The sequence below is a fragment of the Staurois parvus genome, unplaced genomic scaffold (genome assembly GCF_062004578.1).
Source record: "Staurois parvus isolate SC_StPar_1 unplaced genomic scaffold, SC_StPar_1.0 ptg003158l, whole genome shotgun sequence".
Taxonomy (NCBI): Eukaryota; Metazoa; Chordata; class Amphibia; order Anura; family Ranidae; genus Staurois; species Staurois parvus.
Genome location: NW_028320954.1, coordinates 135,561 through 148,011, shown reverse-complemented (window position 1 = coordinate 148,011; position 12,451 = coordinate 135,561). Strand labels below are relative to the sequence as shown.

General features: G+C 47.0%; 1 protein-coding gene across 2 annotated transcripts in view; it reads right to left on the bottom strand.

The window, feature by feature from the left end:
* LOC149428531 (myotubularin-related protein 11-like) overlaps positions 1-8,387 on the bottom strand; it is a 136,964-nt gene extending 128,577 nt beyond the window's left edge. For both annotated transcript variants that reach the window (XM_089667295.1, XM_089667294.1), the window contains exon 1: positions 8,015-8,387. In XM_089667295.1, the coding sequence (XP_089523421.1) occupies positions 8,015-8,071 (57 nt within the window). In that variant the 5' untranslated portion in view covers positions 8,072-8,387. The remainder of the gene's footprint in view (positions 1-8,014) is intronic.
* Between the last annotated feature and the right edge of the window lie 4,064 nt (positions 8,388-12,451).

The window sequence follows — 12,451 nt, the reverse complement described above, 5'->3', positions numbered from 1 at the left end:
TGGATTGCATGTGTGTAAGCCACCTCAATAACAACACATAATATCTAGCCCGTCATGCGGTTCTGTGAATTTGAAAACGCATCCAGAATCGCATATGTGTGAATGTCCTTAAAGATCCACCTAAAATGATGGGCAGACTGAGCAACCAGATGGCTACTGTCTCAGGATTCTACTGTAGAGATGAAATACCCCCTCCCCCTCCCCATCAAAATCTTCTGACTTCGGTAATACTACAACTGGTTGTAAGTATCTCACTCCTCCTGTTGCATTCTTTGCAATGTACAATCCAAAAAAACTGATTTTGAGACCCCCCTCTCCCCCCATATATAATGAAGGTGATTTGTGAACTGGGAAACCAAGAGTAGAAATTCAACAAGAGACTCGCCAAAAGATGCAAGAAATCCCTGTGTGGTTCAGCTCACTCATCCACCCGGTAAAGGAATACCAGCTCTGGTTGGATTGGATTGACTTTTGAAGGGACATTTTATAAAGTCCTTCATTTTCACACATTGTAACTTTTCAGCCAACCCAAAGTTAAGGAGGGCGTCTTCACAGAGGAGGACTCATTTGGGGACTGTGGAAATGATGTCATACCATAGCACAGTGCGTGCAGTGGAGGCGAAGCATCATATCATATCATATGTAGCAAGCCCAGCCAAAGAAAACATTTCCCAGAATATTCCCATTACGTGAAACACATGTTATATAACATTCTGTGTATATATATATATATATATGTGTGTGTGTATGTATGTTATATATATACAGTCAGGTCCATAAATATTAGGACATGGACACAATTCTAACATTTTTGGCTCTATACACCACCACAATGGATTTGAAATGAAACGAACAAGATGTGCTTTAACTGCAGACTGTCAACTAATTTGAGGGTATTTACATCCAAATCAGGTGAATGGTGTAGGAATTACAACAGTTTGCATATGTGCCTCCCACTTGTTAAGGGACCAAAAGTAATGGGACAATTGGCTTCTCAGCTGTTCCATGGCCAGGTGTGTGTTATTCCCTCATTATCCCAATTACAATGAGCAGATAAAAGGTCCAGAGTTCATTTCAAGTGTGCTATTTGCATTTGGAATCTGTTGCTGTCAACTCTCAAGATAGATCCAAAGAGCTGTCACTATCAGTGAAGCAAGCCATCATTAGGCTGAAAAAACAAAACAAACCCATCAGAGAGATAGCAAAAACATTAGGCGCGGCCAAAACAACTGTTTGGAACATTCTTAAAAAGAAGGAACGCATCGGTGAGCTCAGCAACACCAAAAGACCTGGAAGACCACGGAAAACAACTGTGGTGTCCCAATATTTATGGACCTGACTGTATATATATGTGTGTGTGTAATATATATATGTATGATGTGTGTGTGTATGTATGTGGAGAGGGCGCGACAGATGGTGATAAAATACAGAATTGTAGAGAATAATTTTTAAAAAGTGTATATAATCATTGACCGAAAGTTAGTAAAACATTATACGGCTTTATTGATTACTGATGAGGTCATGGGTATTTGTATAGGAGTAATTGATTTATAAAACTTTTTACTGACTCCCTATAAACAGTAGTTATGAAGGCGTTAAGCCGGAAATAGACGGATTGAAATTCGAAGTTTAGCAGGAACCAGCCGAATTTCAATTCATCTATGGGCAGGCTAGTTGTACTGAAGTCAATCCATTAATCGACTTTCAAACCTTTTTACCCATGATCACTGCCACCGGCTACAGCCACCAGCAGTGATCATTGTGTTCTGGCAGTGGGGACGGCTCTCTGCACTTCCCGCTGGAAGGATTCCTCCTTAACCCCTTTGCACCGGCACCTCCCGGCCCTTTAGGAGTTTTAGGAGGCGGGCGTGGTTTTAGGGTCATGTGACCGCAGTGATTCGCCATCACGGTGGTCACATGATCGGAAAAGGTCCTGATCGCAAGGGGAGATCGGGACCGTTCCGTGAGTCACGGACATATGTGCTGGGAGCACGCAGGGCACGCGTTCTCAGCACATATGTGTTTTCTAATGGCGCACAAATATACGGCCGCTCGGCGTCAAGGCCAAGACGCCGAGAGGCCGCATATTTGCATGCGTACGGCGTCTAGGGGTTAACCACCATGAGTGTATGCTGATGGGGGAAATCAAGCGATTTTCTTTCCTTTGATAGATTGATTTCAGTACAACCAGCCTTCCCATAGATGTACCTGAAATGGCCAAATTTCGAGCCATCTATGGCCGGCTTTAGATTTAGATCATTTTTATTAAAATTATAAAATACTGATAGATCTGTATCCCATATATACTGTTTATGAGTTGTATACACATCCTTTATAAATAAAATGCTGACAGGGGCTCTAGTCCTTCCCAACTCTATATATTTTTTTATAAAAAACAAAACAAAATGGGCGTTAGATACATTTTATGTACACTAGTACGTCATAAGGCTAAGTTTAGACGTGCAGTTGGAGAGCATTAAAATGTACAATTGAGTTGCATTTTTAGCACCCCCCCTCAATCCTTAAAGTGTTACTAAACCCCAAACCCTGCATTCACTACATCTGGTCTCCCCGAACCCTGCATTCACTGTATCTGGTCTCCCCGGACCCTGCATTCACTGTATCTGGTCTCCCCGAACCCTGCATTCACTATATCTCGTCTCCCCGGACCCTACATTCACTATATCTGGTCTCCCCGGACCCTACATTCACTATATCTGGTCTCCCCGAACCCTGCATTCACTATATCTGGTCTCCCCGAACCCTGCATTCACTATATCCGCTCTCCCAGGACCCTGCATTCACTATATCCGCTCTCCCAGGACCCTGCATTCACTATATCTGTTCTCCCCGAACCCTGCATTCACTATATCCGCTCTCCCAGGACCCTGCATTCACTATATCTGGTCTCCCCGGACCCTACATTCACTATATCTGGTCTCCCCTAACCCTGCATTCACTGTATCTGGTCTCCCCGGACCCTGCATTCACTGTATCTGGTCTCCCCGGACCCTACATTCACTATATCTGGTCTCCCCGGACCCTGCATTCACTGTATCTGGTCTCCCCGGACCCTACATTCACTGTATCTGGTCTCCCCGGACCCTGCATTCACTGTATCTGGTCTCCCCGGACCCTACATTCACTTTATCTGGTCTCCCCGAACCCTGCATTCACTATATCCGCTCTCCCAGGACCCTGCATTCACTATATCTGTTCTCCCCGGACCCTACATTCACTATATCTGGTCTCCCTGGACCCTGCATTCACTACATCTGGTCTCCCCGAACCCTGTATTCACTGTATCTGGTCTCCCCGGACCCTGCATTCACTGTATCTGGTCTCCCCGGACCCTGCATTCACCGTATCCGCTCTCCCCGGACCCTGCATTCACTATATCTAGTCTCCCTGGACCCAGCATTCACTATATCCGCTCTCCCGGGACCCCGCATTCACTATATCCGCTCTCTCGGGATCCCGCATTCACTATATCCGCTCTCCCCGGACCCCGCATTCACTATATCTGCTCTCCCCGGACCCTGCATTCACTATATCCGCTCTCCCCGGACCCCACATTCACTATATCCGCTCTCCCCGGACCCCGCATTCACTATATCCGCTTTCCCCGGACCCCGCATTCTCTATATCCGCTCTCCCCGGACCCCGCATTCACTATCTGTTGTTCCCGGACCCTGCATTCACTATATCTGCTCTCCCCTGACCCTGCATTCACTATCTGGTCTCCCACAGTACACAGAACATGGAAATGCAATTATTTTAGTAAATATAAACTGCTAAATACCTTTTCTCATCAGCAGTATAGAGCAGTCTTTTGACTTCTATCAGTGTCCAGCCGAGCACAGGTTAAAACTCGGAGGAGAAATTTTATTTCTGCTCTAGAAGGATGCAGAACCTCTGACCTCTGTCTGGACAGTGCTGGTTGGCCCTGTGCTGATCACATACACTCTCCCAAGAAAAAAATAAACCTCTCTAGTAATACAAACCAAACTGAGCATGTGCAGACTGTCTCCACACTATATGTCTTATCAGGAGATAAGAGGGGGACACTGGAGGAAGGGGAGGATCAGAGAAGACAGGATCAAACAGCCATTTTACACAACACAGAGGATTAACCCCTTAGGTTCCACAGTGAGTATAAGAAGCGTGCTTTACTGTATATACAGACTGATTGTACTGTGGGGGGTTTAGTAACACTTTAAGCTTCAATGGCGATGTTCAAATGCCATGGTTGCAATGGTCACAAACATATTGCAATCGGTAGGTGGCAAGCACACTGAATGAGACCCATTCAAGCAAACGGGGAAGCGCAGCAAACGCCTCGCGTTCACGTGCAGTGCGGATGGTTGTGCCGCATTTGTTTGGTGAAAAATTGGGTTAAAATAGGCGATGAGAAGGTGTCACATCACCTCCTCACCGCCCGTCAACTGCCTCTGAAAAGCTGTTGACCACCCATCACAACCAAGCTCAAACATATGACTGGTCCCTATGGGCAATGGTACAACTTTAAGGCTCTCCATACACAGCACAATTTAACGGTACAATCGCCTTAAGACTCCATTTACACGGCGTTCCGTGAACACACAGAAGGCACTTGTTGCACATGCGGTGCCGTTCATTATCAATGGCACCCCGAATGCGGCAAGCAGAAACGTGTTATTGGATTTGTTAAAATGCACAGTTCACAAACACATGAAGCCCGAAGCCATAAAAAGTACAGGAGCTTCTTTGTTACGTTTGTCGCACGTAAGCAGCACATTGAAATAAAAAATGCACAAAAAAGTACATGAAAATGTGTGTTCACGAGACGCTAGGTGCAAACCTGTGCTTTAACATGGTTGTAGACCTCAGACGTGAAATATGAACACAGCAAATCCCTCTATAGTGTGCACTTGTCCCAATCCAGAGCACGAAGTGTCATTTTTGTCTGCTGCCTCCTTTCTCTGCTATCAGCACAAGTCTCTTCTGACAGGTTTTCCTGACTCCAAAAGAAAAATGGTGACAGGGGAGGGACCTCCAGCAGATTGACTCAACTCTGGGCAACACAGTGGCTAAATGGTTAGCACTTCCGCCTGGCAGTACTAGGGTCGTTGGTTCGAATCCCAGCCATGGCACCTCCTGCCTGGAGTTTGCATGTTCTCCCTGTGCCTGCGTGGGTTTCCTCCGGGTTCTCCGGTTTCCTCCCACACTCCAAAGACATGCTGGTAGGTTAATTGGATCCTGTCTAAATTAGCCCTAGTATGTGTATGTATGAATGTGAGCTAGGGACCTTAGATTGTACACCCCTTGAGGGTTAGGGACCTTAGATTGTACGCCCCTTGAGGGTTAGGGACCTTAGATTGTACACCCCTTGAGGGTTAGGGACCTTAGATTGTACGCCCCTTGAGGGTTAGGGACCTTAGATTGTACGCCCCTTGAGGGTTAGGGACCTTAGATTGTACGCCCCTTGAGGGTTAGGGACCTTAGATTGTACACCCCTTGAGGGTTAGGGACCTTACATTGTACGCCCCTTGAGGGTTAGGGACCTTAGATCGTACGCCCCTTGAGGGTTAGGGACCTTAGATTGTACGCCCCTTGAGGGTTAGGGACCTTAGATTGTACGCATGTGTGGTGAGCATGAATCTAAAGTTGATTGTATGGTCAGGTTATAACGTGTGTGGTGATCCTTGGTTTTACCAAAGCTATGTAATATGGGGACAATGTTAAACTATCCAAGCAATTTGTATCCAATCAGGCAGGTCCTTGCACTACATACACGACCATAACTTGGCGCTGTAAACGGGTCTAATAGGGAGCAAAGCTTTTTACAATGTCTTCACTGGGACTGTGTTGGGCACCTTGTATTTGCCATGTCTTGTGTCGGGACTGCCCTGGGCACCTCGTCTTTGCCATGTCTTGTGCTGGGACTGCCCTGGGCACCTCGTCTTTGCCTTGTCTTGTGCTGGGACTGCCCTGGGCACCTTGTCTTTGCCTTGTCTTGTGTTGGGACTGCGCTGGGCACCTTGTCTTTGCCTTGTCTTGTGTTGGGACTGCGCTGGGCACCTTGTCTTTGCCTTGTCTTGTGTTGGGACTGCGCTGGGCACCTTGTCTTTGCCTTGTCTTGTGTTGGGACTGCGCTGGGCACCTTGTCTTTGCCTTGTCTTGTGTTGGGACTGCGCCGGGCACCTCGTCATTGCCTTGTCTTGTGTTAGGACTGAGCTAGGCATCTCATATTTACCATGTCTTGTGCTGGGACTGCCCTGGGCACCTTGTCTTTGCCTTGTCTTGTGTTGGGACTGCGCCGGGCACCTCGTCATTGCCTTTTCTTGTGTAGGGACTGCCCTGGGCACCTCATCATTGCCTTTTCTTGTGTAGGGACTGCCCTGGGCACCTCGTTATTCCCTTGTCTTGTGTTGGTACTGCCCTGGGCACCTCGTCTTTGCATTGACTTGCATTGGATCTGTGGTGACCATCTTGCCTTTGCCATATCTTGCTTTAGACTGCGTTGGGCACCTTGTCTTTGCCTTGCCTCACTTGGGACTGCGTTGGGCACCTTGTCTTTGCCATTCCTCACTTGGGACTGCGTTGAGCACCTTGTCTTTGCTATGCCCAACTTGGGACTGTGCTGGGCACCTTGTCCTTGCCTCCTTTTTTATTGAGACTGCGCTGGGCACCTTGTCTTTGCCATGTCTGGTTTGGGACTGTGCTGGGCACCTTGTCTTTGCCTTGCCTCACTTGGGACTGCGTTGGGCACCTTGTCTTTGCCTTGCCTCACTTGGGACTGCGTTGGGCACCTTGTCTTTGCCTTGCCTCACTTGGGACTGCGTTGGGCACCTTGTCTTTGCCTTGCCTCACTTGGGACTGCGTTGGGCACCTTGTCTTTGCCTTGCCTCACTTGGGACTGCGTTGGGCACCTTGTCTTTGCCTTGCCTCACTTGGGACTGCGTTGGGCACCTTGTCTTTGCCTTGCCTCACTTGGGACTGCGTTGGGCACCTTGTCTTTGCCTTGCCTCACTTGGGACTGCGTTGGGCACCTTGTCTTTGCCATTCCTCACTTGGGACTGCGTTGGGCACCTTGTCTTTGCCTTGCCTCACTTGGGACTGCGTTGGGCACCTTGTCTTTGCCTTGCCTCACTTGGGACTGCGTTGAGCACCTTGTCTTTGCTATGCCCAACTTGGGACTGTGCTGGGCACCTTGTCCTTGCCTCCTTTTTTTTATTGAGACTGCGCTGGGCACCTTGTCTTTGCCATGTCTGGTTTGGGACTGTGCTGGGCACCTTGTCTTTGCCTTGCCTCACTTGGGACTGCGTTGGGCACCTTGTCTTTGCCTTGCCTCACTTGGGACTGCGTTGGGCACCTTGTCTTTGCCATTCCTCACTTGGGACTGCGTTGAGCACCTTGTCTTTGCTATGCCCAACTTGGGACTGTGCTGGGCACCTTGTCCTTGCCTACTGTTTTATTGGGACTGTGCTGGGCACCTTGTCTTTGCCATGTCTGGTTTGGGACTGTGCTGGGCACATTGTCTTTGCCATGTCTGGTTTGGGACTGTGCAGGGCACATTGTCCTTGCCTACTGTTGCACTGGGACTGCGCTGGACATCTTGTCTTGCTTTGCGACATCTCTGGACAATTTGTTTTAGCCTTGTGGCCTGTTGGGACTGCGCTGGCCCAGGTGTGTTGGGACTGCCTAGTGTTGCTCCAACACATTTGGATCGAACAAGCCCTCGAAGTTTGCAGACGAACAACACAGTCCTTTACAACATGGACTTGAACTTAAAACTAAGAATAACAGATGTACAGTAAGCACACATTACTACACAATCTACACATTGAACCCGAAAGGGGGGCAGCTGTGCATGGCGGCGGCGGAGGAGGAGGAGGAGGGGGGGTTTGACTACAATTTTGGAATGTGATCAGCAGCTTTTACATAACAGGACTTCTCTTTTGGCTCGTTTTGCCCGTACACAAACTGTCCCAGATTAAAAACCAAGGAAGATATATATACGGAAGGGACTTACCATGATCTCTCGGGGGTCTTGCTTGAGGGTGAAGGTGGTCTTGGGTCTGGGCAGCATGGTGCCAGGTCTGGAGATGTGTAGAAAGGACAGAGCTGTATAAACAGGCAGAGTCAGCCTCTTTCTGCTGTTGCGGCTTCCATGGTGACTGTATAAAGAGGACTTTGTTCTGCTGCTGTGCGGACGAGAATGGCCCTGGGTAGGGGCTGGGGACAGTTAGTCACCCCGAACGGCAGTGAGAAGTCTACAGCAGGCAGTGGCGATCGTTGTGTGGCTGGGATTCCCGTTGATGGAAGGAGGGGGAAGAAGGTTACAGGCTCCCTCCCCTGCGTCTGCTTTTCAGTCTCATCGCCATAGTGAAACTGACACTGTGACTGCAAGTGCCCAACTCTTAAAGGAGAACTTTCTGTGCTTTCCGTCACTTAAAGCAGAACTTGGACCCGAGCCGAATACTTTTTGAACAGGAAGGATTTTTATTGTATAAAAGATGTATTAAGTCTCTTCTGCAATAAAGGCGTATTACAAGACGCCTAAAGCTGGCCGTACGGGGTTAGGTTTTAATACCAACAGTCTTCCAAATGTTCTATGGCGTTCTTTCTTGCTAATGAGTCAGTTAATTTTGTTTGAAATCCTTTAACATTTTTGCTAGATCTGCCATTTGTACGAAATCCTAGATACGATTTCACATGGGCAGCCCGGGGACATTAAAAAGTAGGTGATTGACCCCTTGATTTTACCATCCCTTATTACCCATGTTAGATTGTGCATTTATTTATTTATTACAGGTACTTGTATAGCACTGTCAATTTACGCAGCACTTTACATATATATTGTACATTCACATCAGTCCCTAACCCTCAAGGGGTGTACAATCTAAGGTCCCTAACCCTCAAGGGGTGTACAATCTAAGGTCCCTAACCCTCAAGGGGTGTACAATCTAAGGTCCCTAACCCTCAAGGGGCGTACAATCTAAGGTCCCTAACCCTCAAGGGGCGTACAATCTAAGGTCCCTAACCCTCAAGGGGCGTACAATGTAAGGTCCCTAACCCTCAAGGGGCGTACAATCTAAGGTCCCTAACCCTCAAGGGGCGTACAATCTAAGGTCCCTAACCCTTAAGGGGCGTACAATCTAAGGTCCCTAACCCTCAAGGGGCGTACAATCTAAGGTCCCTAACCCTCAAGGGGCGTACAATCTAAGGTCCCTAACCCTCAAGGGGCGTACAATCTAAGGTCCCTAACCCTCAAGGGGCGTACAATCTAAGGTCCCTAACCCTCAAGGGGCGTACAATCTAAGGTCCCTAACCCTCAAGGGGCGTACAATCTAAGGTCCCTAACTCTCAAGGGGCGTACAATCTAAGGTCCCTAACCCTCAAGGGGCGTACAATCTAAGGTCCCTAACCCTCAAAGGGCGTACAATCTAAGGTCCTTAATCCTTAAGGGGTGTACAATCTAAGGTCCCTAACTCACATTCATACATACACATACTAGGGCCAATTTAGACAGGATCCAATTAACCTACCAGCATGTCTTTGGATTGTGGGAGGAAACCAGAGTACCCAGAGGAAACCCACGCAGGCACAGGGAGAACATGCAAACTCCAGGCAGGTGGTGCCATGGTTTGGGTTTGAACCAACGACCCGAGTACTGCCAGGTGGAAGTGCTAACTATTTAGCCATTGTGCTGCCCATGCATTACTGCAATGGGCAGCACAGTGGCTAAATGGTTAGCACTTCCGCCTGGTAGTACTAGGGTTGTTGGTTCGAATACCGACCACGGCAACACCTGCCTGGAGTTTGCATGTCCTCCCTGTGCCTGCGTGGGTTTCCTCCCACACTCCAAAGACATGCTGGTAGGTGAATTGGCTCCTGTCTGAATTGTCCCTAGTATGTGTATGTATGAATGTGAGTTAGGGACCTTAGATTGTACACTCCTTGAGGGTTATGGACCTTAGATTGTACGCCCCTTGAGGGTTAGGGACCTTAGATTGTACGCCCCTTGAGGGTTAGGGACCTTAGATTGTACGCCCCTTGAGGGTTAGGGACCTTAGATTGTACGCCCCTTGAGGGTTAGGGACCTTAGATTGTACACCCCTTGAGGGTTAGGGACTGATGTGAATGTACAATATATGTAAAGTGCTGCGTAAATTGATGGCGCTATATAAGTACCTGAAATAAATAAATAAATAAATGTGCAGCACCTCACTGTAGATGAGCATTTCTTGTTGTTGCAACGCAAAGGTAATTGCAGCCCAGTGAATGTCTAGATGCATATGCCCTGTGCGTTTTGTTACCCTGCTTTGAAAAGAAAGCCATGAAGGGCCTATTTTTCCATGACATGAGGTGTGCTGTAGCACACTATTTTTTTTATGTGAATAGGCGCAAAATGTTTTTATTATTATTTTTGCCTTCCTCTGGATCAACTGCAAGTTTAGGTTTCTCAGAATGCAAGGGACTTGTAGTAATTTATTTTTATTTTTGGTGGAACTCAAAGAACGTGTGTATTCTTTAAGCTCAAGTAGTGATCTTACTATGTAAGATTAGTGTCGTGATATTTAAAGTTCTTTTCATGTAGTTGTCACATGTTTACTTTCCTGTGTTGCCGTTTAAAGACCATGTCTTGGAGATTTGTAGACTGTCCCGGTCTAGTGGCTGTCTGTACACCAGGGAGAGTGATTGGCTAGAACAATGAGGCACATAGAGAGGTCTTTGTTTTCAGTCAGTCTAAGCAGATGGATTTGATGGGCATTTAGAGGTAGGTTAGACCAGCCTTTCTCAACCAGGGTGCCTTGAGGTTTCTTCAGGGGTGCCTTGGCAAAATGTCTAAAAATTGCCCAAAACTTGTATACAAGTCAACGGGTGGAACAAGCCTGCCTTTTAGTTACACAAAGCTGCAGGTTTTAATTGCGCACCATTTAAGACCTTCTAGCCACCATGTCCTGATAACCAATGGCATCATCAGTTGATAAGGAGGATGTCAGCTGCCTACACAGCATCCTAGTTTGACCCTCCCCATCAATACTGAGGCCACATTAGGTCAGCGATGGAAAAAACTGAGGGGGAAGAGAAACATTGGAATACTAGTCAGTACCAGTGAGCAACAGTGTGTTGGCTCTGGAAGTATAATCGCCTCTAATGTTGGGTGTCCTACATGTGTGGATGTTGCTGCGTTATATAAAACTATTAGAATAGTTTTTCACATTTTAGAATGGGGTGCCCTCTTAAGATTTAGGATAGTTTTGAGGCACCCTTTAAAATTATGGACAGTCTTGAGGCACCCCATCTAAAGATGCCTTCCGTTCTCGTTTTCATAGGTACTCAGATCTGATGAGTGTTTAGGGTCTATGCTGTGGAATGAGGAGAAAGGTGGTAAATGGTGACATCTAGGTCTATGCTGTAGAATGAGGAGAAAGGTGGTAAATGGTGACATCTAGGTCTATGCTGTAGAATGAGGAGTAAGGTGGTAAATGGTGACATCTAGGTCTATGCTGTAGAATGAGGAGAAAGGAGATAAATGGTGACATCTAGGTCTATGCTGTAGAATGAGGAGTAAAGAGGTAAATGGTGACATCTAGGTCTATGCTGTAGAATGAGGAGTAAGGAGGTAAATGGGGACATCTAGGTCTATGCTGTAGAATGAGGAGAAAGGAGGTAAATGGTGACATCTAGGTCTATGCTGTAGAATGAGGAGTAAAGAGGTAAATAGTGACATCTAGGTCTATGCTGTAGAATGAGGAGAAAGGAGGTAAATGGTAACATCTAGGTCTATGCTGTAGAATGAGGAGTAAAGAGGTAAATGGTGACATCTAGGTCTATGCTGTAGAATGAGGAGTAATGAGGTAAATGGTGACATCTAGGACTATGCTGTAGAATGAGAAGAAAGGAGGTAAATGGTGACATCTAGGTCTATGCTGTAGAATGAGGAGAAAGGTGGTAAATGGTGACATCTAGGTCTATGCTGTAGAATCAGGAGTAAAGAGGTAAATGGGAACATCTAGGTCTATGCTGTAGAATGAGGAGTAATGAGGTAAATGGTGACATCCAGCACTGGTGCTTGGTTAAGGTTTTCCAACTTGTCAGTTGTGTTTGTAAGTGCGAACAGATCAATGTCTGGGTCAACCAGCTGGATTTGGCGATGATCACCTGTAGGCTCGCTCTCTGAAAAATAACTTGAAATAGATTGTAGGTTGGGTAAACTTTCTTTTAAGCCCCGGAGTCCAGAAATGACATGGCCAGCCAGCTGCTCCTGGGACAACCCGAGGCTTTGATAAGATGTTCCTGAACACTTCTCTCTCAGCCCTTGGTCTGACCACTTGCTACAGACAAATCTCACTTTTCCAGCATGTAAGGCTAATCATATATGTTGTGATCTGATGTTCCTGATTAGACAACTTGTAGGGTTTACTTAAGAGGCCATGCTGACCCACTTCCAAATATTTGGAAG